This window comes from Saimiri boliviensis, chromosome X (genome assembly GCF_048565385.1).
Source record: "Saimiri boliviensis isolate mSaiBol1 chromosome X, mSaiBol1.pri, whole genome shotgun sequence".
Taxonomy (NCBI): domain Eukaryota; kingdom Metazoa; phylum Chordata; class Mammalia; order Primates; family Cebidae; genus Saimiri; species Saimiri boliviensis.
Genome location: NC_133470.1, coordinates 15,005,276 through 15,030,803, shown reverse-complemented (window position 1 = coordinate 15,030,803; position 25,528 = coordinate 15,005,276). Strand labels below are relative to the sequence as shown.

The window sequence follows — 25,528 nt, the reverse complement described above, 5'->3', positions numbered from 1 at the left end:
GAAATGCAACGTTCTTGGGAGAAACCACCTTTGATAAAATGTGTGTTACAAAAACATTTTTACAACTTTGATAAACCTCTAGCTCCTAAAGATACCAATCAGTTAGAACTGATAGAGAACTTGTAACTCTGCCATTATCAAGGCTTTTCTCTACTTACTTTAATAGCAGACAGGGGACTAAAATTCTCTTGGAAGAATGCTGAAGTTTAGATCTGACAGATTACAACACTGACTATTTTTATTTTAGTAATTATGATGTATAAAATGTGGAGTTGAAGAGCAAAAATCATATAATCAAAGTACAGCATTTATCCTTAACAGTGGAAAATGATGTTGCAAGGAAAATACATAGGAATGTTTTCTTTTTAACCAACTTTTTAAGCCTCATTTTTAGTTACAGTTGATTTATACTGGGTTGGTGCCATTTTTGAGGTTGTCTAGATTTACACAAAAAAGTTTTGATTGTATGTCTCATGGAGAAATTGAAGTCTAGGAACCGAAGAAAAGAGCTTTACTCATTCTGTTCTTTTACCCTGGATAGGTACGTTCTCAGGAAACCTATGCCTGGGCCAGCCCTGCAGGAACATCTTTTGGGTCAGCAGCATGTTTTGGACTGCGGGAGGAAGACTGCAGGGAGAGTTCGTCATATCCCAGAATTATCTTCACACATTCATTACAGCACTATGTTGCACAAGGTGGCTCATTTCCTTGTTGCTGTATGCCACTTAACTTTATCAGTGGAGGTGCTGAAAGTACCCATGTTGTCATCTCACATGCCCACTTTGCTACAGCAGTACCTATGGCAGGTCTGCCACCAGGAGAACCCAGTCTGGCAAATAACCCTGATGTAGTGAATTATTCTGCTCTACTGGTAAATGAAAATGTGGGCCTAGGTGGAGCCTCACCATCTTTCTGCATCAATCCTAATTTGGGTGAGTTTGAAATGACACATATTACCGATAGCATTGTTTAATCTAGACTTTAAAACACCCTTCATGCAAACTAGTGTTAGTTATTTTTTAAATTAAAAGTTTTATCTTGAAACCATTATAGATGCACATGTAGTTGTAAGAAATAATCCGGAGAGATACCCTTTCCCCAATTTTCCCAAGTGGTAACATCTCATAAGACTGTAATTGTATTTGTTTGTTTGTCTGTGACTTTAGGCATTTTTTAAAAACAATTTTATCACATGAAAAGGTTTGTATGTTCCTGTCATAGCCAAGATACAGAACGGTTCCATCATCAGAAGGTTTGCTTGTATTGCCCTTCTATAACCAAACCCATCTTCCTTTTCCTTCCCCCACTTACCTATTTCTAACCCTTGGCAAGTGTGATCTCTTCTCCATTTCTATAATTTTGTCACTTCAATATTGTTCTGTAATTGGATGCATATAGTATGTAACCATTCGGTACTTGCTTTTCTTTACTCGACATGATCGCCTGGAGGTTCAACCAAGTTATGTGTTTCAGTAGTTCCTTTATTGCCAAGTACTATTCCATGGTATAGGGCTACCATGGTTTAACCATTCACCTACTGAAGGAAATTATTTTCCCAGTTTTTGACTATTAGGAGTAAGCTGCTATGAAAATTCATATATAAGTTTTTGTGTAAATGGAAGTTTTCATTTCTCTGACATGATTACCCAATAGTACAACTGCTGGTTATATATTAATTGCATGTTTAGTTTTTTTTTTTAAACAAATCTTTATTGAGATATTAATGTCTTGGTCTGTTTGTGTTGCTGTAACAAAATACCATAGATTGGGTGATTGAAAAAGAACAGAAATTTATTTTCTCACAGTTCTGGAGGCTGGGAAGTTCAAGGGCAAGGTGCCAGCAGGTTTGCCTGTCTGGTGAGGTCTGCATCTTCTACAAGAGAGGAACACTGTGTCCTCACATGGCAGAAGGTAGAAGCGCAAGATTTCAAAATGCTGTGTGAAGCCTCTCTTATAAGAGCCTTCATCCCATTCATGGGTGAGGAGCCCTCATAGTTTAATAATCTCTTAAAGGCCCCATTTGTTAATACGATCACATTGAATTTTGTGATCAACACTTGAATTTTGGAGAGGATACATTCAAACCTAGCAATTGATAAGTTAAAAACTGCACATATTTAATATACCCAGTGTGATGAGTTTGGATATATGCATGTTTAGTTTTATGAGAAGCTGCCTAACTATTTTCCAGGGGGAGCTGTACCGTCTGATGTTCCTGCCAGCTATATATGAGTGATCTAGTTTATCTGAATGCATATTTCTGCTCTTTCTTTTGTTCTTTCTTCCTGATGCTCCAGGATTCCTTCTTTCATCATTTTCTTTTTTTGATTGAAGATTGTTCTTTAACCTTTCCTTAAGGGTAAGTCTACTGGGGACAAATTCCTTTTGTTTTCCTTTGTGTGTGAATGTCTGTTTCTTTTTCTTGAAGGATGATTTTGCTTGGTATAGAATTCGTGGGTAAAGTTCTTGTGTTACAGCTCTTAAAAACTTTTTATTATAGAAATGCCAGGAAGACCAGCAACCAGCAATAAAAACAGCACTGAGACAGTGTATTACCCAACTTTAATGGGAAATTACGGTGGCCAAAATACTGTCTCTTCATCTTTCTTCATTCCTCCCTATACTGCTGCGTGTGGTGGCTCACGCCTGTAATCCCAGCACTTTGGGAGGCTGAGCTGCATGGATCACCTGACGTCAGGAGTTTGAGACCAGCCTGACCAACATGGTGAAACCTCATCTCTACCAAAAATACAAAAAATTGGCCAGGCAGGGTGGCAGGCGTCTATAATCCCAGCTACTTGGGAAGCTGAGGCAGGAGAATAGCTTGAGCCTGGGAGGATGCAGTGAGCTGAGATTGCACCACTTAACTCCAGCCTGGGCAACAAGAGTGAAACTCTGTCTTAAAAAAAAAAAAAGGAAAGAAGTGATAAATATTACAAATAGTGCTGTTTAATCTTCTTGATTCACCAGTATTTTTAATGTTAGCTAGTGTGACTCTTTCCAAATTAAACTTTTTAGTTTGAGATAATTTTAGATTCACGCACAGTTGTAAGAAATAATGCAGAGAGATCCTGTTTATGCTTTAGCCATTTTCCCCAAATGATAACATCTTTAAAACTATAGTAAATGATCACATCCAAGATATTGACATTGGTATACTCCACAGATCTTACTGAGATGTCCCCAGGTTTACTTGTAATTAATTTGTGTGTGTGTATTTAGTTCTTTGCAGTTTTATCACAGGTAGTTTTAATGTCTACCACCAGTGAAGACACAGAATGTTTCTATCACTGCAAGGATGCCTCATCTTGCCCTTTGATAATCACATTCACTTTCCTCATGTCACCTTTTCCTTCCAACCTGCCCCCTCCCTAACACCTGGTAACTACTGATCTGTTCTCTGTTTATAATTCTGTCACTTCAAGAATGTTATATTAAGAGAGTGTTACCGTATGTAATTGGATGACAACTGAGGTATTTTCTATTTTTGGCCAATACAGGTAAAGCTCTATGAACATTTATGTACTGTTTTTTTTGTAAACATACGTTTTCATGCAATTTTGGGTCATATGGTACTCCATGTTTAGTTTCATAAGAAAATGCTAATTTTTTTCCAGAGGGGCTGTATCATTTTATCTCCTCACCAGTAACATCTGAGTTGTCCAGTTTCTCTGCATGCATTCTATTCTTTCTGTTCTTTCTTTCTTCATGATGCCCAAAAATCCATTTTTTAAAATCACATCCTTTCTGCATATTTTCCTTTATCCTTTCTTTAAGGGCAAGTCGATGAGGGACAAGTAATCCTAATTTTCCTTCATATGAGAATGTCCTTATTGCCTGTTCACTATTTGTATTAGTTCGTTTTCATGCTGCTGATAAAGACATACCCAAAACTGAGAACAAAAAAGGGTTTGATTGGACTTACAGTTACACATGGTTGGGGAGGCCTCAGAATCATGGCAGGAGGTGAAAGGCCCTTCTTACATGGTGGGAGCAAGAGAAAATGAGGAAGAAGCAAAAGTGGAGACCCCTGATAAACTCATCAGATCTCATGAGACTTACTCACTATCATGAGAATAGCATGGGAAAAACTGGCCCCCATGATTCAATTACCTCTCCCTGGGTCACTTCCACAACATGTGGGAATTCTGGGAGATAAAATTCAAGTTGAGATTTGAGTGGGGACACAGCCAAACCATATCATTACTCAAAGAGAATTTGACTATGTGTAAATTCATGGTTGAGAGTTCTTAAGCACTTGAAAAATGTTCTTTCTGTAGGTATACCAATAATTGCAGAAACCAGGCTGGAAAACAACCCTGAGACAACGAATTGCCCAACATCTTTGGGAAATGGTAGTGGCTCATGTTCTTCCTCTTCAATTGCCTGCCTCCCACCTAATTTTGGTGAGTTTCAGATGCTGCATTGCAAGTGAAACCATTGAATCTGGATAGATCAACATCCTTAATGCAAGCTAGTTGTAGCTCATTATAAAAATTAAACTTTTAAAAATAAATTATTTTTTTGAGATTGAGTCTCACTCTGTCACCCAGGCTGGAGTGGACTTGGTTCATTGCAATCTCCGCTTCCTGGTTCAAGAGATTCTCCTGCCTCAGCCTCCTGAGTAGCTGGGACTATAGGACATGCCACCATGCCCAGCTAATTTTTGTATTTTTAGTAGAGAAGGTTTCACCATGTTGGCCAGGCTGGTCTCAAACTCCTGACCTTAAGTGGTCCTCCTGCCTTGGCCTCCCAAAGTGCTGGGATCACAGACATGAGCCACTGTGCCTAGCCATTTTTATTTTGAAATAATTTTAGATTCATATGTATTTGTAAGAAATAATAGAAATGATCCTCTGTGTGTTTTATCCTTTTCTCCCAACAATACCATCTTATAAAACTATAGTAAATTAACACAACCAAGATATTGACATTGATACACAGATGCAATTGAGATATCCCAGTTTTACTTATAATCTGTGTATGTATCTCTATTTCTTTTTGTGCAAATTTGTTTCATGAACAAGTTTGATTCTTACTACCACAGTCAAGGCGTAGAACATTTTCATCACCACCAGTCTGCCTCATCTTTGATAATCACCCCCACCTCTCTCAGGTCACCCTTTCCTTCCCCACTGAGTGTTCCCTAACCCCTGGCAAACCCTAGCCTCTATAATTTTGTCACTTTAAGAGTGTTATATAAAGGGAATCTTATGGCATGTAATTTTTTTCAGTCAGTATGATTCCCTAAAGCCTTATACAGGGTGTTGTGTGTATCAGTTGTTCCTCTTTTTTTCTGATAGTCTTCCATGGTTTGGACATACAATAGTTGTTTTTAACCATTTACCAGTTGAAGGACATTATTTCCTCCTAGTCCACTCTTTGGTATTAGGAGTACACTGCTCTGAACATTCCTGTACTGGTTTTTGGATACATATAAGTTTTCATTTCTCTGTCAAGTATGTCAAGAGCACAGTTGCTGGGTCTTATAGTACTAGCATGTTTAATTTTACAAGAAACTGCCAAACATTTTTCCAGAAAGGCTTTATGTATATGGGTGATCAAGTTTTTCCATATTTATATTTTTGATCTTTCTTTTCTTTTCTTTTCTCTTTTAAATTGAGACGGAGTCTTACTCTGTCATCCAGGCTGGAGCGCAGTGGTGTGATCTCGGCTCACTGCAACCTCCACCTCCCAGGTTCAAGCAATTCTTCTGCCTCAGCCTCCCAAGTAGCTGGGATTACAGGCATCCACCACCACACCTGGTGAATTTTTGAATTTTTAGTAGAAACAGGGTTTCGCCACGTTGGCTAGGCTGGTCTTGAAATCCTGACCTCATTTGATCCACCCACCTTGGCCTCCCAAAGTGCTGGGATTACAGGCTTGAGCCACTGTTCCTGGCCTATATTTCTGATCTTTCTATCAAGTCTTTCTTCCTTCCTGATCTTCCTAATGCTCCACGATTCCTTCTTTTATCATATTGTTTCTGTTTAAAGACTTCCTTCCTTCTTTCCTTCCTTCCTTCCTTCCTTCCTTCCTTCCTTCCTTCCTTCCTTCCTTCCTTCCTTCCTTCCTTCCTTCCTTCCTTCCTTCCCCTCCTTCCCCTCCTTCCTTTCCTTCCTTTCCTTCCCTTCCTTTCTTTCTTCTCACTCTGTCATCCAGGCTGGAGTGCAGTTGTGCGATCATGGCTCACTGCAGCCTCCACCTCGTGGGCTTAGGTGACCCCCCCTCAGCCTCCCAACTCAGCTGGGGCTACAGGTACTTGCTACCACTCCTGGCTAATTTTTTAAATTTTTTTTGTAGAGGTGGGGTCTCATGCTGTCCATGCTGGTCTCGAACTTCTGGGCTCAGGGAATCCACCTGCCTCTGCCTCCCTAAGTACTGGGATTGTAGGCATGAGCCACTGCACCAGGCCTGAAGATTTTCCTTTAACCTTTTATATGGATAAGTCGGCTAGGGACAGATTCTTTTAGTTTTCTTTTGTTTGAGAAATGTCTTATCTTTACCTTTTTTTCCAGAAGGGTAGTTTTACCTCATGTAGAATTTATGACTGAACATTCTTTTCTTTCAATAGTTGAGAAAATTATACTTATTGACATGCTGGGAACAATAGGAACCAGTGTGGAAAATAACTCTCAGACAGTGTATTATCCAGCTTTATTGGGAAATATGAGAGCCCCAAATCTGGCCTCTTCAAATCTTCCTGTCACTCCTAATTTTGGTGATTTTGAAATGATATATGTCACAAGCAGCCCTTTCATCGAGAGTCATCAACATTCTTAATATTAATTCTTAGATTTTTTTCTATTAATAGTTTATTCCTATTGCTGAATAGTATTGCATGGGATAGATATACTGTGTTTTGTTCAACCATTCACCTGCTGAGGGACGTCTGGTGGGTCTTTTGTGTTTTTATTTTATTTTTATTTTTTGTCCATTGGGTGTAAAGCTGCTATGAATCCTCATGTATGCATTTTTGTATAAATGTAAGTTTTCATTTCTCAGTAGTTTCTTCTTTTCTATTGATGAATAGTTCCTTCCTTTCCATGGTACAGATAGGAATTTTTTTTTTTTAACCATTCACCTTATTGAAGGACATCTGGTTTTTTCTTTCAATTTTTGGATATTACAAGTAAAGCCACTTTGAACATTCATGTACTGTGTACTGGTTTTTGGGTAAATATAAGTTTTCATTTCTCTGTCATGAATGCCAAGAGAACAGTTGCTGAGTCTTATGGTAATAGCATGTTTAGTTTTATAAGAAACTGCCAAACAGTTTCCCAGAGAGGCTATGCTATTGTATATTTCCAACAGCAATGTATAAGTGATCCAGTTTCTCCACATCTGTATTTCTGATCTTTCCATTATTCTTTCTTCCTTCCTGAGGCACCAAGATTTTCTTCTCTTGTAGTATCTTTTCTGTTTGAGGATTTTCCTATAGCCATTTTTTAAGGGTAAATCTGTGAGGGACAAATTCCTTTAATTTTCCATTTTGTGAGGATGTCTTTATTTTTCATTCTTTCCTGAAGGACAATTTTACTCAGTATAAAATTTATAGTTGAGAGTTCTTATCTTTCAGTATTTGAAAAAGTTATACTTACAGAAACACCAGAAACAGCAGGAACCAATGTGAAAAACAATACTCAGACAGTAAATTACCCAACTTCATCAGGAAGGAGCCATAGCCAAGGTAATACCTCTTTATCGCTTTCCATTCCTTTCAAGTTTGGTGAGTTTGAAATGATACATGTTACTAGTAGCACTGTTTAATCTACATCCATCAACATTCTAAATGTAAAACTAGTGGTAGCTTTTTTTCAAACTAAACTTTTAATTTTGTGGTAATTTAAGATATGCAGGTAGTTGTAAGAAATAATGCAGAGAAATACTCCTTCCACGTTACCTATTCCTCCCAACAATAACATCTTGCAAAACTGCAATAGAACATCACAACCAGAATATTGACATTGATATTATCCACACATCTTATTGAGATCTCCCACTTAATTGTATTGATTTTTTGTGTGTATTTAGTTCTACCCAGTTTTGTCACATGAGTCAGTTTGATTGTCACTGTCATGATCAAGATGCACATTTCCATGATTACCAAGATGCTTCATTTTACTCTTTTTCTTTTCTTTCTTTCTTTTTTCTTTTTTCTTTTTTTTTTTTTTTTTTTTGAGACAGTCTCCGTCTGTTGCCCAGGCTGAAGTCCAGTGGTGTGATCTTGGCTGACTGCAACCTCTGCCTCCTGGGTTCAAGTGATTCTTGTGCCTTAGCCTCCTCAGTAGCTGGGATTACAGGCACATGCCACATGCCAAGCTAATTTTTGTATTTTTTGGTAGAGACAGGGTTTCACTGTGTTAGCCAGGCTGGTCTTGAAACTCCTGGCCTCCGGTGATCTGCCCACTTTGGCCTCCTAAATTGCTAAGATTACAGGCATGAGCCACTGTGCCCGGATCTGGCTGATTTTTTTTTTTTTTTTTTTTTTTGTAGTTTTTGTAGAGATGGGGTTTCACCATGTTGTCCAGGCTGGTCTCCAACTCCTGGCCTCAAGTGATCCACCTGCCTTGGCTTCCTAAAGTGCTGGGATTATAGGCGTGAGCCACCATGCCCAGTGTTATCTTGCTCTTTTATAACCACACCTGCCTCAGCACATAATTCCGTGGACATTCATCTGACTGGCTGGATGTATGAGTGGTCCTTATTTTTTATTGTGGGCACTATTCCATCGTATGGATGTTTCACAATTGGCTTATTCATTCACTCATTGGAAGATAGCTTGGCTGTTTCTGGTTTTTGACTATTATAAGTAAAGTTGTGATGACCGTTGATGTACAGGTTTTTGTATAAATATAAGTTTTGATTTCTCTTGGATAAATGTCCAAGAGGGCAAAGGCTTGGTTGTATAGTAATTGCACTTTTAGTTTTATAAGAGACTGCCAAATGGTGTTCCAGAGAGACTATATCATTTTACATTCTCACCAATTTTGTATTAATGATCCAGTTTCTCCACATGCATATTTCTTCTGCTTCCATTGTTTTTTCTTCCTTTTTGATGCTCCAAGATTTGCTTTTTCATCATTCTTTTCTGTTTGATGATTTTCCTTTAGCCATTCTTTAAGTGTATGTGAGCTAGTGACAAATACTTTAGTTTTCCCTCATGCGAGAATGTCTTTATCTTCTCTATATTTGAAGGATACTTTTGCCTGATGTAGAATTCATGGTTGAGATTTCTTGTCTTTCAGTATTTGAAATATTTTATTTATAGAAACATTGGGAAAAGCACAATCCAGCTCAGGAAAGAGGTCTGCAAAAACAAATTACCAACCTTTATTACAAAACGACAGTCACCAGAATGTTTCCTCATTATTTCACCGTGTCCCTTGCAATTTTGGTGAGTTTGCAATAATACTTGTTATATGTAGCACTACTTCATCTAGATTCATTAGCATCCACAGTGCAAGATATTGGTAGCTTTTTCGAATTAAAGTTTTTATTTTCAGAAAAATTTAGCTACACATGCAGTTATAATAAATAATACAGAGAAATCTGTGTTTCCATTATCACTTTTTCTCAATGGTAACATCTTGCAAAACAATAGGAAATTATCACAAACAGGATATTGACACGATACCTTCTACAGATATTATTGAGATGTTCCCAATTTTACTTGTATTTATTTGTGTGCATGTGTATTTGTGTGCTTTAGTTTGTTTTTTATCGTATGTTTAGGTTCATGTATTCTCTACCACAGGGAAGCCCCCAAATGGTTCCTTCTTTTTTATTGCTGAGTACTATTCCATGGTATAGATGTACCATGGTTTGTTTATCTTTTCAAGCATTGAAAGACATCTGGGTTGTTGCCTGGTTTTGGCTATTAGAAGTAAAGCTGCTGTGAACACTCATATACCATACAGCTTTTATGTGAACACAGTTTTCATTTCTCTGACATACTGCCCAAGAGTGCAGCTGCTGGGTCCTATAGTAATTGTATGTTTAGTTTTATAAAATGCTGCCAAGTTGTTTTCCATAGTGACTGTACCATTTTCTACCCTCACCAGCAATGTGAGTGACCTAGTTTCTCCACGTCCATATTTCCGCTCTTTCTCTTGTTCTTTTTTCCTTTCTGATGCTGCAAGATTCCTCCCTTCATCATATCCTTTCAGTTTGAAAGATCTTTCTTTAGTCATTCTTTAAGGGTAAGTCAGCCAGTGACCACTTTTTAAAGTTTTTTTTGTCTGAGAATGTCTTTATTTTTCATTTATTCCTCAAGGATAGTTTTGCCTGATATAAAAAACATGGTTGAGATTTCTTGTCTTTCAGCACTGCAAAATGTTTTACATATTGAAATGTTGTTCAAAACAGAATCTGGCTCACAAATGAGTCCTGGGACAATGAGTTACTCAACTGTTATGAAAAATAACCGTGACCAAGATGATGCTTCAGCATCTGCCTGCCTCACTCCCAAATTTGGTGAGTTTGAAATGATAACATGTTACAAGTAGCACTCTTTAATCTAGATTGAAAGAATACAGAGATATCTTGTGTACCCTTACCCAGTTTTCCCCAATAGTACTATTTTACACAAATATAATAAAATAGCACAACTAGGATTTTGACATTGATGGAATAACCAGGTCTATTCAGATGTCCTCAGCTTTTCATGTATTCATTTGTGTGTGTGTGAGTGTGTGTGTGTGTGTGTGTGTGTGTGTGTGTGTGAGTGTATTTAGCTGTCTGGAATTTTATGACATCTATATTGAGTCATAAATAAACCTAACTGTATCTAGTCATGATGCAGAACTGTCCCATGACTTCCAGGAACTCTCTTACTGCCTTTTTATAACCATATCCACTCCTTCATGTCATTCTCTCCCTGGCCTATCTTTTCATCTTTAACCCATACAACTACTAGTATGTTCTCCCTTTTTATAATTTTGTCATTGTAAGAAAATCAAACACCGCATATTCTCACTCATAGGTGGGTGTTGAACAATGAGAACACAGGGACATAGGGAGGGGAGCATCACACACTGGGGTCTGTTGTGGGGGGCCAAGGGAAGGACAGTTGGGGGGTGGGGAGGTTGGGGAGGGATAACATGGGGAGAAATGCCAGATGTAGGTGACGGGGGATGGAGGCTGCAAACCACATTGCCATGTGTGTACCTATGCAACAATCCTGCATGATCTGCAGATGTACCCCAGAACCTAAAGTACAATTAAAAAAAGAGAAAAGAATGGACTGATACACCATTGGACTGATATACCATTTAACCTTTTGGGATTGCCTTTTTTCCACATAGCATAACTTCCTGGAGATCCATACACGTTTTTGTATATATCAGAAGTTCCTTCCTTTTTATTGTTGAGTATTATTTCATGGTATGGATGTATCATGGTTTGTCACCCACTGAAGGACATTTAGATTGTTGTTTTTGGCTATTGCAAGTAAAGCTGCTAGGAGCACCAGAGTACAGGGTTTTGTGTGAACATAACATTTTCATTTTTCTGTGATAAATGCCCAAGAGTACAATTAACTGCTGGGTGGTATAGTAACCACATGTATAGTTTTATAAGAAACTGTCAGCTATTTCCAAAGTGGTTGTGCCATTTTACATTCCCATCAGCAGTGTATGAGTGATTCAGTTTCTCTGCATTCTTACCAGCATTTGGTATGTTCACCTTTTTTTTTTTAACTTAACCATTCTGATAGGTATATGGTAATAATTCATTGAGGGTTTAATATGCATTTGACTTTTGATATGATGTATGACTCTTCATGTGTTAATTTTCTATCTGAGTATCCTCTTTGAAATACCTGTTCTTGTCTTACAGTAATGTTTGTTTTTTTATGCTTATGTTTTGAGAGTTACTTAATTGAAATGATGGCATGATATTTGTCCTTATTCTGTTCATATGATGTATCACATTGACTGATTTGTAAATGTTGAACCATTCTTGAATCCCTGGGATAAATCTCACTTGGTCATAATGAATTATCTTTTTGAGACAGTCTCACTCTCTCACCCAGACTGGAGTGCAGTGGCATGATCATGGCTCACTGCAGCCTCAACCTCCCAAGCTCAAATGATCCTCCCACCTTAGCCTCCCAAGTAGCTGGTACTACAGGCATGCACAATCTTCCTGGCTAATTAAAAATTTTTTTTTTTTGTAGAGACAAAATTTTTATATTGCCCAGGCTGGTCTCAATCTCCTGGGCTCAAACAGTCTTCCCACCTTGGCATCCCAAAGTACTAGGATTACAGGCATGAGATCCCATGGTTATCTATGAATGATCTTTTATTTATTTATTTATTTTTTGAGACAGAGCCTCATTCTGTCACCTAGGTTGGAGTGCAGTGGCGCAATCTCGGCTCACTGCAACCTCCCTCTCCCGCGTTCAAGCAGTTCTCCTGCCTCAACCTCCTGAGTAGCTAGGACTGCAGGCATGTGCTGCCATGCCCTGCTAATTTTCTGTATTTTTAGTAGAGATGGGCTTTCACCTTTCTGGCCAAGCTGGTCTTGAACTCCTGACCTCATGATATGCCTGCCTTGGTCCTCCAAAGTGCTGGGTTTACAGGCCTGAGTCACTGCATCTGGCTGATCTTTTTAATGTATTGTTGAATTCTGTTTCCTAGTATTTTGCTAAGGGTTTTTGCATCAGTATTTATCAGAGTTATTGGCCTGTAGTTTTCTTTTTTTGATGTGTCTTTGTGTAGTTTTGGTATCAGGGTAATACTGGCCTCATACAAGAGTTTGGAAGTATTCTTTCCTCCTCTATTTTTTGGAATAGTTTGAGGAGGATTGGTATTAATTCTTTAAGTGTTTGGTAGAATTCAGCAGTGAAGCCATTGGTCTTGAGCTTTTCTTTACTAGAAGAATTCTATTTTGACTTCAGTCTCATTATTTGTTATTTGTCTGTTCAGGTTTTAGATTTCTTTGTGATTCAAACTTGGTAGGTGTATGTGTATAGGAATTTATACATTTCCTCTAGATTTTCCAGTTTGTTGGCATGCAGTTGCTCATGGTAGCCACTAATGATCCCTTTGAATTTCTGTGGTATCACTTGTAATGTCTCCTTTTTAATCTCTGGTTTTATTTATTTGGGTCTTGTCTCTTTTTCTTAGTTAGCGTGGCTTAAAGATTTGCCAATTTTATCTGTCTTCAGAAAAGCAACTTTTTCTTTCATTTGGTCTTTTGTATTGTTTTCTTTATTTTAAATTCTTTTACTTCTGCTCTGATCTTCATTATTATTTTCTTCTACTAATTCTGGGTTTGGTTTGCTCTTCCTTTTCTAATTCTTTAAGCTATATCATTAGGTTATTTATTTGAAGTTTTTCTTCTTTTTTGATGTAGGCACTTAGTACTGCTTTTGCTCTGTCCCATAGGTTCTGTTATGTTGTGTTTTTATTATCATTTGTTTCAAGATTTTTTTTAATTTCCCTCTTAATTTATTCATTGACCATTCATTTACTATTTACCACTGGCCATTTAGAACATATTGTTTAATTTTCATGTATTTGCATATTTTCCAAAATTCCTCATTACTGATTTCTGGCTTTATTCCATTGTAGTCAGAGAAGATGCTTGAAATTGAATAATTTTCAATTATTTTGAATATTTTCAGACTTATTTTATGACTTAACATATGATCAGTCCTTCAGAATGATTTATGTGTTGAGGAGAAATGTTAATACATATTTACAGAACAGCTGCAGAATATACATTCAATATATCTGTAAAATGTTCATATCTATTAGATTCATTTGGTCTATAGTACAGATTAAATCTGATGTTTCTTTGTTGATATTCTGTCTGAATGATCTGTCCAATGCTGAAAGTGAAGTGTTGAAGTCTACAGCTTCAATTATTGTATTGTGGCCTGTGTCTCTCTTTAGTTCTAATAATATTTGCTTTATATATGTGGCTGCACCAGTGTTGGGTGCATAGAGATTTACAATTGTTATATCCTTCTGTTAAATTGACCCCTTTATCATTGTGTAATGGTCTCCTTTGTCTCTTCTTGTAGTTTTTGTCTTGAAATCTATTTTGTTTGATGTAAATACAGCTATTCCTAGTCTTTTTTGGTTTCCATTGGCGTGGAATATCTTTTTCCATCTCTCTATTTTCAGTGTATGTTTACAGATGGAGTATGCTTCTTGTACACCGCAGATCATTGTTTCTTGCTTTTTTATCCATTCAGCCACTCTATCTTTTGATTGGAGAGTTTAGTCCATTTACATTCAGTTATTTTATTGATAAGTTGGGACTTATTCCTGCCATTTTGTTATTTGTTTTCTGGTTCTTTTTTGGTCTTCTCTTCCTTCTTTCCTTCCTTCCTGTCTTCCTTTTAGTGAAGGTAATTTTTTCTGGTGGCATGATTTAATTTCTTTCTTTTTATTTGTTGTGTATCCATTGTATCTTTTTTCTTTCTTTCTTTTTTTTTAGACAGGGTCTTGCTCTGTTGCCCAGGCTGCAGTGCAGTGGCACGATCTTGGGTCACCGCACCCTTGACTTCCCAGGCTCGAGTGATCTTCCCACCCCAGCCTCCCAGATAGCTTGGACCACAGGCACATGCCACCACACCCAGATAGTTTTTTGTAGAGGTGGGGTTTTGCCATGTTTCCAAGGCTGAACTTTTCTTGAATTTCTGGGCTCAAGTGATCCTCCCAGCTTGGCCTCCCAAAGTGCTGGAATTACAGGCATGAGCCACCATGCCCAGCCCCCATCGTATGTTTTTTGCTTTGAGGTTACCATGAGGCTTGCAAATACTGTCTTATAACCCATTATTTTAAACTAATGACAACTTATGTCTTATTGTACTATGTTTTTTCTTTTTTTTGACAGAGTTTCACTCTTTTCATCCAGGCTGGAGTGCAATGGTGTGATCTCGGCTTATTATAACCTCTGCCTCCTGGGTTCAAGCAATTCTCCAGCCCCAGCCTCCTAAGTAGCTGGGATTATCAGTGCCCACCACCACGCCCGATGAATTTTTGTATTTTTAGTAGAGTCGGGGTTTCACCATGTTGGCCAGGCTGGTCTCAAACTCCTGACCTCAGGTGATCTGCCCATCTCAGCCTCCCAAAGTGCTGGGATTACAGGTGTCAACCACCACTCCCAGCCTGTACTGTCTATGTCTTGAAAAGTTGTTGTAGTTATTATTTTTTATTGGTTCATCATTTAGTCTTTCTAAATGTATTTTACACACCACAATTACAGGGTTTTAATACTGTGTATTATTATTACCAATGAATTTTATACCTTCAGATGATTTATTATTGGTAATTAAAATGTCTTCTTTCAGATTGAAAAACTCCCTTTAGCATTTTTTATAGGATAGGTCTGGTGTTGATTAAATCTGTCAGCTTTTGTTTGTCTGGGAAGTCTTTATTTCTTAATGTTTGAAGGATATTTTTACCAGATATACTATTCTAGGATAAACATTTTTTCCTTCAGCACTTTAAATATGTCATGGCACACTCTCCTGGCCTATAAGATTTCCACTGAAAAGTCTGTTGCTAGTCATATTGGAGGTCTTTGTATGTTGTTTGTTTCTTTTCTCTTGCTGCTTTTAGGATCCTTTTGTAATCCTTGACCTTTGAGAGTATGATTCTTAAATGTCTTGAAGTAGTCTTCTTTGTGAAATCTGCTTGGTGTTCTATAACCTTGTACTTGGATATCGGTATCTTTCTCTAGGTTTGGATAGTTCTCTGTTATTATCTTTTTTTAAATTGCATTTTAGGTTTTGGGGTACATGTGATGAACATGCAAGATTGTTGCATAGGTACACATATGGCAGCATGATTTGCTGCGTTCCTCCCCTTCACCTATATCTGGCATTTCTCTCCATGCTATCTCTCCTGAACTCCCCACCCCCTGCTGTCTCTTCCCTATTTCCCCCCAACAGACCCCAGTGTGTGATGCTCCCCTCCCTCTGTCCATGTGTTCTCATTGTTCAACACCCACCTGTGAGTAAGAACATGTGGTGTCTGATTATCTGTTCTTGTGTGAGCTGCCTGAGAATGATGGTTTCCAGGTTCATCCATGTCCCTACAAAGGACACGAACTCATCGTTTTTGATGGCTGCATAATATTCCATAGTGCACATGTGCCACATTTTCCCTGTCCACAGTCTATCATCGATGGGCATTTGGGTTGGTTTCAGGTCTTTGCTGTTGTAAACAGTGCTGCAATGAACATTCGTGTGCATGTGTCCTTATACTAGAACGATGTAAATCCTTTGGATATATACCCAATAATGGGATTGCTGGGTCAAATGGAATTTCTATTTCTAGGTCCTTGAGGAATCACCACACTGTCTTCCATAATGGTTAAACTAATTCACACTCCCACCAACAGTGTAAAAGTGTTTCTATTTCTCCACATCCTCTCCAGCATCTGTTGTCTCCAGATTTTTTAATGATCGCCATTCTAACTGGCGTGAGATGGTATCTCAATATAGTTTCGATTTGCATTTCTCTAATAACCAATAATGATGAGCATTTTTTCATATGTTTGTTGGCCTCATATATGTCTTCTTTTGAAAAGTGTCTGTTCATATCCTTCGCCCACTTTTGAATGGGCTTGTTTGTTTTTTTCTTGTAAATCTGTTTTAGTTCTTTGTAAATTCTGGATATCAGCCCTTTGTCAGATGGCTAGACTGCAAAACTTTTTTCCCATTCTGTTGGTTGCCAATTCACTCTAATGACCATTTCTTTTGCTGTGCAGAAGCTTGTGGAATTTGATTAGGTCATATTTGTCTATTTTGGCTTTTGTTGCCAGTGCTTTTGGTGTTTTGATCATGAAGTCCTTGCCTACGCCTATGTCCTGAATGGTTTTGCCTAGATTTTCTTCTAGGGTTTTTATGGTTTTAGGTCTTATGTTTTAGTCTTTTATCCATCTGGAGTTAATTTTAGTGTAAGGTGTCAGGAAGGGGCCCAGTTTCTGCTTTCTGTACATTGCTAGCCAGTTTTCTCAACACCATTTATTAAACAGGGAATCATTTCCCCATTGCTTGTTTTTGTCAGGTTTGTCAAAGATCAGATGGTTGTGGATATGTTGTGTTGCCTCCAAGGCCTCTGTTCTGTTCCATTGGTCTATATCTCTGTTTTGGTACCAGTACCATGCTGTTTTGATTACTGTAGCCTTGTAGTATAGTTTGAAGTCAGGTAGTGTGATGCCTCCAGCTTTGTTCTTTTTGCTTAGAATTGACTTTGCTATGTGGGCTCTCTTGGTTCCATATGAAGTTTAAGGCGGTTTTTTTCTAGTTCTGTGAAGAAGGTCATTGGTAGCTTGATGGGGATAGCATTGAATCTATAAATTACTTTTGGCAGTATGGCCATTTTCATGATATTGATTCTTCCTGTTCATGAGCATGGAACGTTTTTCCATTTGTTCGTGTCCTCTCTTATTTCATTGACCAGTGGTTTGTAGCTCTCCTTGAAGAGGTTCTTTTACATTCTTTGTTAGTTGTATTCCTAGGTATTTTATTCTCTTTGTAGCAACTGTGAATGACAATTTGTTCTTGATTTGGCTCTCTTTAAGTCTGCTATTGGTGTATATGAATGCTTGTAATTTTTGCACTTTGATTTTGTATCCTGAGACTTTACTGAAGTTGCTTATCAGTTTAAGGAGATTTTGGGCTGAGACGATGGTGTCTTCTAGATATACAATCATGTCATCTGCAAATAGAGACAATTTGACTTCCTCCTTTCCCATTTGAATACCTTTTATTTCTTTTTCTTGCCTGATTGCTCTGGCTATAACTTCCAGTACTATATTGAATAGGTGTGGTGAGAGAGGGCATCCTTGTCTAGTGCCAGATTTCAAAGGGAATGCTTCCAGTTATTGCCCATTCAGTATGATATTGGCTGTTGGTTTGTCGTAATAGCTTTTATTATTTTGAGATAATGTTCTGTCAATACCTAGTTTATTGAGGGTTTTTAGAATAAAGGGCTGTTGAATTTTGTCAAAGGCTTTCTCTGCATCTATTGAGACAATCATGTGGTTTTTGCCTTTGGTTCTGTTTATGTGGTGAGTTACGTTTATAGATTTGTGTATGTTGAACCAGCCTTGCATCCCCAAGATGAAGCCTACTTGATCATGGTGGATAAGCTTTTTGATGTGCTGTTGCAATTGGCTTGCCAGTATTTTATTGAAGATTTTTGCATCTATGTTCATCATGGATATTGGCCTGAAGTTTTCTTTTCTTGCTGAGTCTCTGCCGGGTTTTGGTATCAGGATGATGTTGGTCTCATAAAATGATTTGGGAAGGATTCCCTCTTTTTGGATTGTTTGGAATAGTTTCAGAAGGAATGGTACCAGCTGCTCCTTGTATGTCTGGTAGGATTTGGCTGTGAACCCATCTGGACCTGGGCTTTTTTTTGGGTGGTAGGCTCTTAATTGCTGCCTCAACTTCGGACCTTCTTATTGGTCTATTCAGGGTTTTGACTTCTTCCTGGTTTAGGCTTGGGAGGATGCAAGTGTCCAGGAATTTATCCATTTCTTCTAGGTTTACTAGTTTATGTGCGTAGAGTTGTTTGTAATAATCTCTGTTGATGGTTTGAATTTCTGTGGAATCTGTGGTGATATCTCCTTTATCATTTTTTATTGCATCTATTTGATTATTCTCTCTTTTCTTTTTTATTAGTCTGGCTAGTGGTCTGTCTATTTTGTTCATCTTTTCAAAAAACCAGCTCGTGGGTTTATTGATTTTTTGAAAGGTTTTCTGTGTTTTTATCTCCTTCAGTTCTGCTCTGATCTTAGTTATTTTTTGTCTTCTGCTAGGTTTTGAGTTTTTTTGATCTTGCTCCTCTAGCTCTTTCAATTTTGATGATAGGGTGTCGATTTTAGATCTCTTCTTGCTTCTCATGTGGGCATTTATTGCTGTATATTTTCCTCTACACACTGCTTTAAATGTGTCCCAGAGATTCTGGTATGTTGTGTCTTCATTCTCGTTGGTTTTGAAGAACATCTTTATTTCTGCCTTCATTTCATTGTTGATCCAGTCCACATTCAAGAGCCAGTTGTTGTTTCCATGAAGCTGTGCCGTTCTGAGTTAGTTTCTGAATTCTGAGTTCTAACTTGATTGCACTGTGGTCTGAGAGACTGTTATGATTTTCTTTCTTTTGCATTTGCTGAGGAGTGATTTACTTCCAATTTTGTGGTCAATTTTAGAGTAGGTGTGATGTGGTGCTGAGAAGAATGTATATTCTGTGGATTTGGGGTGGAGAGTTCTGTAAATGTCTATTAGGTTTGCTTGGTCCAAGTTTGAGTTCAAGTCCTGGATATCCTTGTTAATTTTCTGTCTGGTTGATCCATCTAATATTGACAATGGGGTGTTAAAGTCTCCCACTATTATTATGTGGGAGTCTAAGTCTCTTTGTAAGTGATTAAGAAATTCCTTTATGTATCTGGGTGCTCCTGTATTAAGTGCGTATATATTTAGGATCGTTAGCTCTTCTTTTTGTGTTGATCCTTTTACCATTATGTAATATCCTTCTTGTCTCTTTTGATCTTTCTTGGTTTAAAGTCTATTTTATCAGAGACGAGAATTGCAACTCCTGTTTTTTTTTTTTTTTCTCTCCATTTGCTTGGTAAATCTTCCTCCATCCCTTTATTTTGAGCCTTTGTGTATCCTTGCATGTGAGATGGGTTTCCTGGATACAGCACACCGATGGGTTTTGGCTTTTTATCCAATTTGCCAGTCTGTGTCTTTTGATTGGGGCATTTACCCCATTTACATTTAGGGTTAATATTGTTATGTGTGAATTTGATACTGCCATTTCGATGCTTGCTGGCTGTTTTGTCCATTAGTTAATGCAGTTTCTTCATTGTGTTGATGCTCTTTATCATTTGTTATGTTTTTGGAGTGGCTGCTACGGGTTGTTCCTTTCTATGTTTAGTGCCTCTTTCAGGAGCTCTTGTAAAGCAGGCCTGGTGGTGATGAAATCTCTGAGTACTTGCTTGTTTGCAAATGATTTTATTTTTCCTTCACTTATGAAGCTTAGTTTGGCTGGATATGAAATTCTGGGTTGAAAGTTCTTTTCTTTAGCCGACTTTCAAGATGGCCGCCTAAGAACAGCTCAGGACTTCAGCTCCCAGTGAAAGTGCAGAGGGTGAGTGGACGCCGCATTTCCAGACGAACTCTTATTGCCCACAGACCAGGAGATACCCAGGCAGAGGGGTCGCCAGCGTCGCAGTCCCAGCCGGTGCGGCTGTTTTGGCCCCCGCGGGGCTGATTCCGCCCGCGTGGCTGCTGTGACCACTCCCTGTTGCTGCGGTTCTCCGTACAAAAGCCACTGGTCTGGGAGCCCTCTTAGCTGGCGAGCAGAGCCTTGAGACGGCAGAATAGCCCATTCATCTGAAATAGCGAGCCAGGCCAGGAGATTCCTAGGCAAAAAATCCGCCAGGAGCCGGCGCCGCGGTTCGAGCCGACTCCGTGAGTCGCAGCACGGGAGATCCCGGCGTCTTTTCAACAAGCGACCGGAACGCGGGGTCGTTCAACTTAAAAGAAAAGACTCTGAGTCAGGGAGCCAGGTGATCAGGCTCGGTTGGTCCCACCCCTCCACCCCCAACAACAACGAAAACAAAAACAGTAATTGGAAACCCTCTGGGTTGAGCCCTTCAAACCAAGCACAGCCGAACCGGGACGGTCGGGCTCCGTGGGGGAGGGGCTTCCGCCATTACTGAGACTCTCCACCGCTACGGAGGCAGGCTGCCGTTGCCGAGGCAACCCGCCGTTGCCGAGGCAACCTGCCACAACAGAGAGAGTCCGCCATAACAGAGGCGGGGCCACCATTGCTCAGACAGTTCTAACTACGCCCATATAAAAAGGACTACAGGGAAGAGCTCAGGACAGCTGGGCGGAGCCCACAGCAGCTCAGCAAAGCCCCTGCGGGCAGGCAGAGGCTAGGCGTGCTGCTAGCTGGGCGGGTCCGACCTGAAAAAAAAAAAAAAATCAAAAAAGGCAGTAGTGCAACGGAAACTCATAAAGCTCCAACTCCCTGGGACAGAGACAGACAACAGGTGGATAAACCCACAAAAATGGGTAGAAACCAGCGTAAAAAGGATGAAAACTCCCGAAACCAGAACACCTCTCCTCCTAAAAGTGATCACAACTCCTCACCAGCAAGGGAACCAGACCGGATGGAGAAGGAGGGTGATGAAATGACAGAATCAGACTTCAGAAGATGGGTAGTAAGAAACTACAATGAGCTAAAAGAACATGTTCTAACCCATCGCAAAGAAAATAGGAACCTTGAAAAAAGATTGGACGAACTGCTGACGAGAATGGACAGCATAGAGAGGAGAATAAGTGAATTGATGGAGCTGAAAAACGCAACACGAGAACTTCGTGAAGCATGCACAAGCTTCAACAGCCGAATTGACCAAGCAGAAGAAAGGATATCAGAGGTCGAAGATCAACTCAATGAAATAAAAAGAGAAGGCAAGAACAGAGAAAAAAGCGCAAAAAGGAATGAACAAAATCTTCAAGAAATGTGGGACTATGTGAAAAGACCTAATCTACGTCTGATAGGTGTACCTGAATGTGATGAAGAGAATGAATCCAAGCTGGAAAATACTCTTCAGGATATTATCCAGGAAAACTTCCCCAACCTAGCAAGGCAGACCAATATTCAAATACAGGAAATACAGAGAACACCACAGAGATATTCCTCAAGAAGAGCAACCCCAAGGCACATAATCGTCAGATTCACCAGGGTTGAAATGAAAGAGAAAATGCTAAGGGCAGCCAGAGAGAAAGGTCGGGTTACCCACAAAGGGAAGCCCATTAGACTCACAGCAGATCTCTCAGCAGAAACCCTACAAGCCAGAAGAGACTGGGGGTCAATATTCAACATCCTTAAAGAAAAGAACTTTCAACCCAGAATCTCCTATCCAGCCAAACTCAGCTTCATAAGTGAAGGAAAAATAAAATCCTTTGTGAACAAGCAAGCACTCAGAGATTTCATCACCACCAAACCTGCTCTACAAGAACTCCTGAAAGAGGCTCTACACATATAAAGGAACAACCAGTACCAGCCACTCCAAAAACACACCAAATGGTAAAAAAGCAGCAACACAATCAAGAATCTGCATCAACTAACCAACAAAACAGCTAGGTAGCATCAAAATGACAGCATCAAATTCACACATAACAATACTATCCCTAAATGTCAATGGACTAAATGCCCCAATCAAAAGACACAGACTGGCAAATTGGATAAAAAGCCAAAACCCATCAGTGTGCTGTATCCAGGAAACCCATCTTACATGCAAGGATACACAAAGGCTCAAAATAAAGGGATGGAGGAAGATCTACCAAGCAAATGGAGAGCAAAAAAAGGCAGGAGTTGCAATTCTCATCTCTGATAAAATAGACTTTAAAGCAACAAAGATCAAAAGAGACAAAGAAGGACATTACATAATGGTAAAAGGATCACTGCAACAAGAAGAGCTAACGATCCTAAATATATATGCACCCAATACAGGAGCACCCAGATACATAAGGCAAGTTCTTAATGACTTACAAAGAGACTTAGACTCCCACACAATAATAGTGGGAGACTTTAACACCCCATTGTCAATATTAGACAGATCAACCAGACAGAAAATCAACAAGGATATCCAGGACCTGAACACAGACCTGGAACGAGCAAACCTAATAGACATTTACAGAACTCTCCACCCCAAATCCACAGAATATACATTCTTCTCAGCACCACATCACACCTACTCTAAAATTGACCACATAATTGGCAATAAATCACTCCTCAGCAAATGCAAAAGAACAGAAATCATAACAAACAGTCTCTCAGACCACAGTGCAATCGAGTTAGAACTCAGAATGCAGAAACTAACTCAGAACCGCACAGCTTCATGGAAACTGAACAACTTGCTCTTGAATGTTGACTGGATAAACAATGAAATGAAGGCAGAAATAAAGATGTTCTTCGAAACCAATGAGAACGAAGACACAACATACCAGAATCTCTGGGACACATTTAAAGCAGTCTCTAGAGGAAAATATATAGCAATGAGTGCCCACATGAGAAGAAAGGAGAGATCTAAAATTGACACCCTATCATCAAAATTGAAAGAGCTAGAGGAGCAAGATCAAAAAAACTCAAAACCTAGCAGAAGACAGGAAATAACTAGGATCAGAGCGGAACTGAGGGAAATAGAGACACAAAAAACTCTTCAAAAAATCAATAAATCCAGGAGCTGGTTTTTTGAAAAGATCAACAAAATAGACAGACCACTAGCCAGATTAATAAAAAAGAAAAGAGAGAATAACCAAATTGATGCAATAAAAAACGATAAAGGGGATATCACCACAGATTCCACAGAAATCCAAACCATCATCAGAGATTATTACAAACAACTCTATGCACATAAACTAGTAAACCTGGAAGAAATGGATAAATTCCTGGACACCTGCAACCTCCCAAGCCTAAACCTGGAAGAAGCCGAAACCCTGAATAGACCAATAACATGGTCTGAAGTCGAGGCAGCAATAAAGAGCCTACCACCCAAAAAAAGCCCAGGTCCAGATGGGTTCACAGCTGAATTCTACCAGACATACAAGGAGGAGCTGATACCATTCCTTCTGAAACTATTCCAGACAATCCAAAAAGAGGGAATCCTTCCCAAATCATTTTACGAGACAAACATCATCCTGATACCAAAACCCGGCAGAGACTCAACAAGAAAAGAAAATTTCAGGCCAATATCCATGATGAACATAGATGCAAAAATCTTCAATAAAATACTGGCAAACCGATTGCAACAGCATATCAAAAAGCTCATCCACCATGATCAAGTAGGATTCATCCCGGGGATGCAAGGCTGGTTCAACATACGCAAGTCCATAAACGTAATTCACCACATAAACAGAACCAAAGACAAAAACCACATGATTATCTCGATTGATGCAGAGAAGGCTTTTGACAAAATTCAACAACCCTTTATGCTAAAAACCCTCAATAAACTAGGTATTGACGGAACGTATCTCAAAACAATAAAAGCTATTTACGACAAACCAACAGCCAATATCATACTGAATGGGCAAAAACTGGAAGCATTCCCTTTGAAATCTGGCACTAGACAAGGATGCCCTCTCTCACCACTCCTATTCAATATAGTACTGGAAGTTCTAGCCAGAGCAATCAGGCAAGAAAAAGAAATAAAGGGTATCCAAATTGGAAAGGAGGAAATCAAATTGTCTCTATTTGCAGATGACATGATTGTATATGTGGAAGACCCCATCATCTCAGCCCAAAATCTCCTGAAACTGATAAACAACTTCAGCAAAGTCTCAGGATACAAAATCAACGTGCAAAAATCACAAGCATTCCTTTACACCAGTAATAGACTTCAAGAGAGCCAAATCAAGAACGAACTGCCATTCACAATTGCTACAAAGAGAATAAAGTACCTAGGAATACAACTAACAAGGAACGTAAAGGACCTCTTCAAGGAGAACTACAAGCCATTGCTCAACGAAATAAGAGAGGATACAAACAGATGGAGAAACATTCCATGTTCATGGTTAGGAAGAATCAACATCGTGAAAATGGCCATACTGCCCAAAGTAATTTACAGATTCAATGCTATTCCCATCAAGCTACCAATGACCTTCTTCACAGAACTGGAAAAAAACACCTTAAACTTCATATGGAACCAAAAGAGAGCCCGCATAGCCAAGTCAATTCTAAGCAAAAAGAACAAAGCGGGAGGCATCACACTACCGGACTTCAAACTATACTACAAGGCTACAGTAATCAAAACAGCATGGTACTGGTACCAAAACAGAGATATAGACCAATGGAACAGAACAGAGGCCTCACAGGAAATACAACATACCCACAACCATCTGATCTTCGACAAACCTGACAAAAACAAGCAATGGGGAAAGGACTCCCTGTTTAATAAATTGTGTTGGGAAAACTGGCTAGCCATGTGCAGAAAGCAGAAACAGGACCCCTTCCTGACACCTTACACCAAAATTAACTCCAGATGGATTAAAGACTTAAACATCAGACCTAATACCATAAAAACCTTAGAAGAAAATCTAGGCAAAACCATTCAGGACATAGGTGTAGGCAAGGACTTCATGACCAAAACGCCAAAAGCAATGGCAACAAAAGCCAAAATAGACAAATGGGACCTAATCAAACTTCACAGCTTCTGCACGGCAAAAGAAACAGTCAGTAGAGTGAATCGGCAACCAACAGAATGGGAAAAAATTTTTGCAGTCTACCCATCTGACAAGGGGCTGATATCCAGAATTTACAAAGAACTAAAACAGATCTACAAGAAAAAAACAAACAAGCCCATTCAAAAATGGGCAAAGGATATGAACAGATACTTTACAAAAGAAGACATACAGGAGGCCAACAAACATATGAAAAAATGCTCATCATCACTGGTCATCAGAGAAATGCAAATCAAAACCACATTGAGATACCATCTCACACCAGTTAGAATGGCGATCATTAAAAAATCGGGAAACAACAGATGC

The 25,528-nt window shown here is 39.0% G+C and overlaps 1 protein-coding gene across 1 annotated transcript in view; it reads left to right on the top strand.

Moving 5' to 3' along the window:
• Positions 1-25,528, top strand: part of BEND2 (BEN domain containing 2) — a 66,181-nt gene that overhangs the window by 22,248 nt on the left and 18,405 nt on the right. Inside the window, 2 exon segments of the mRNA XM_074392129.1 lie at positions 542-932; positions 10,369-10,476. Coding sequence (XP_074248230.1) covers positions 542-932; positions 10,369-10,476 — 499 coding nt within the window.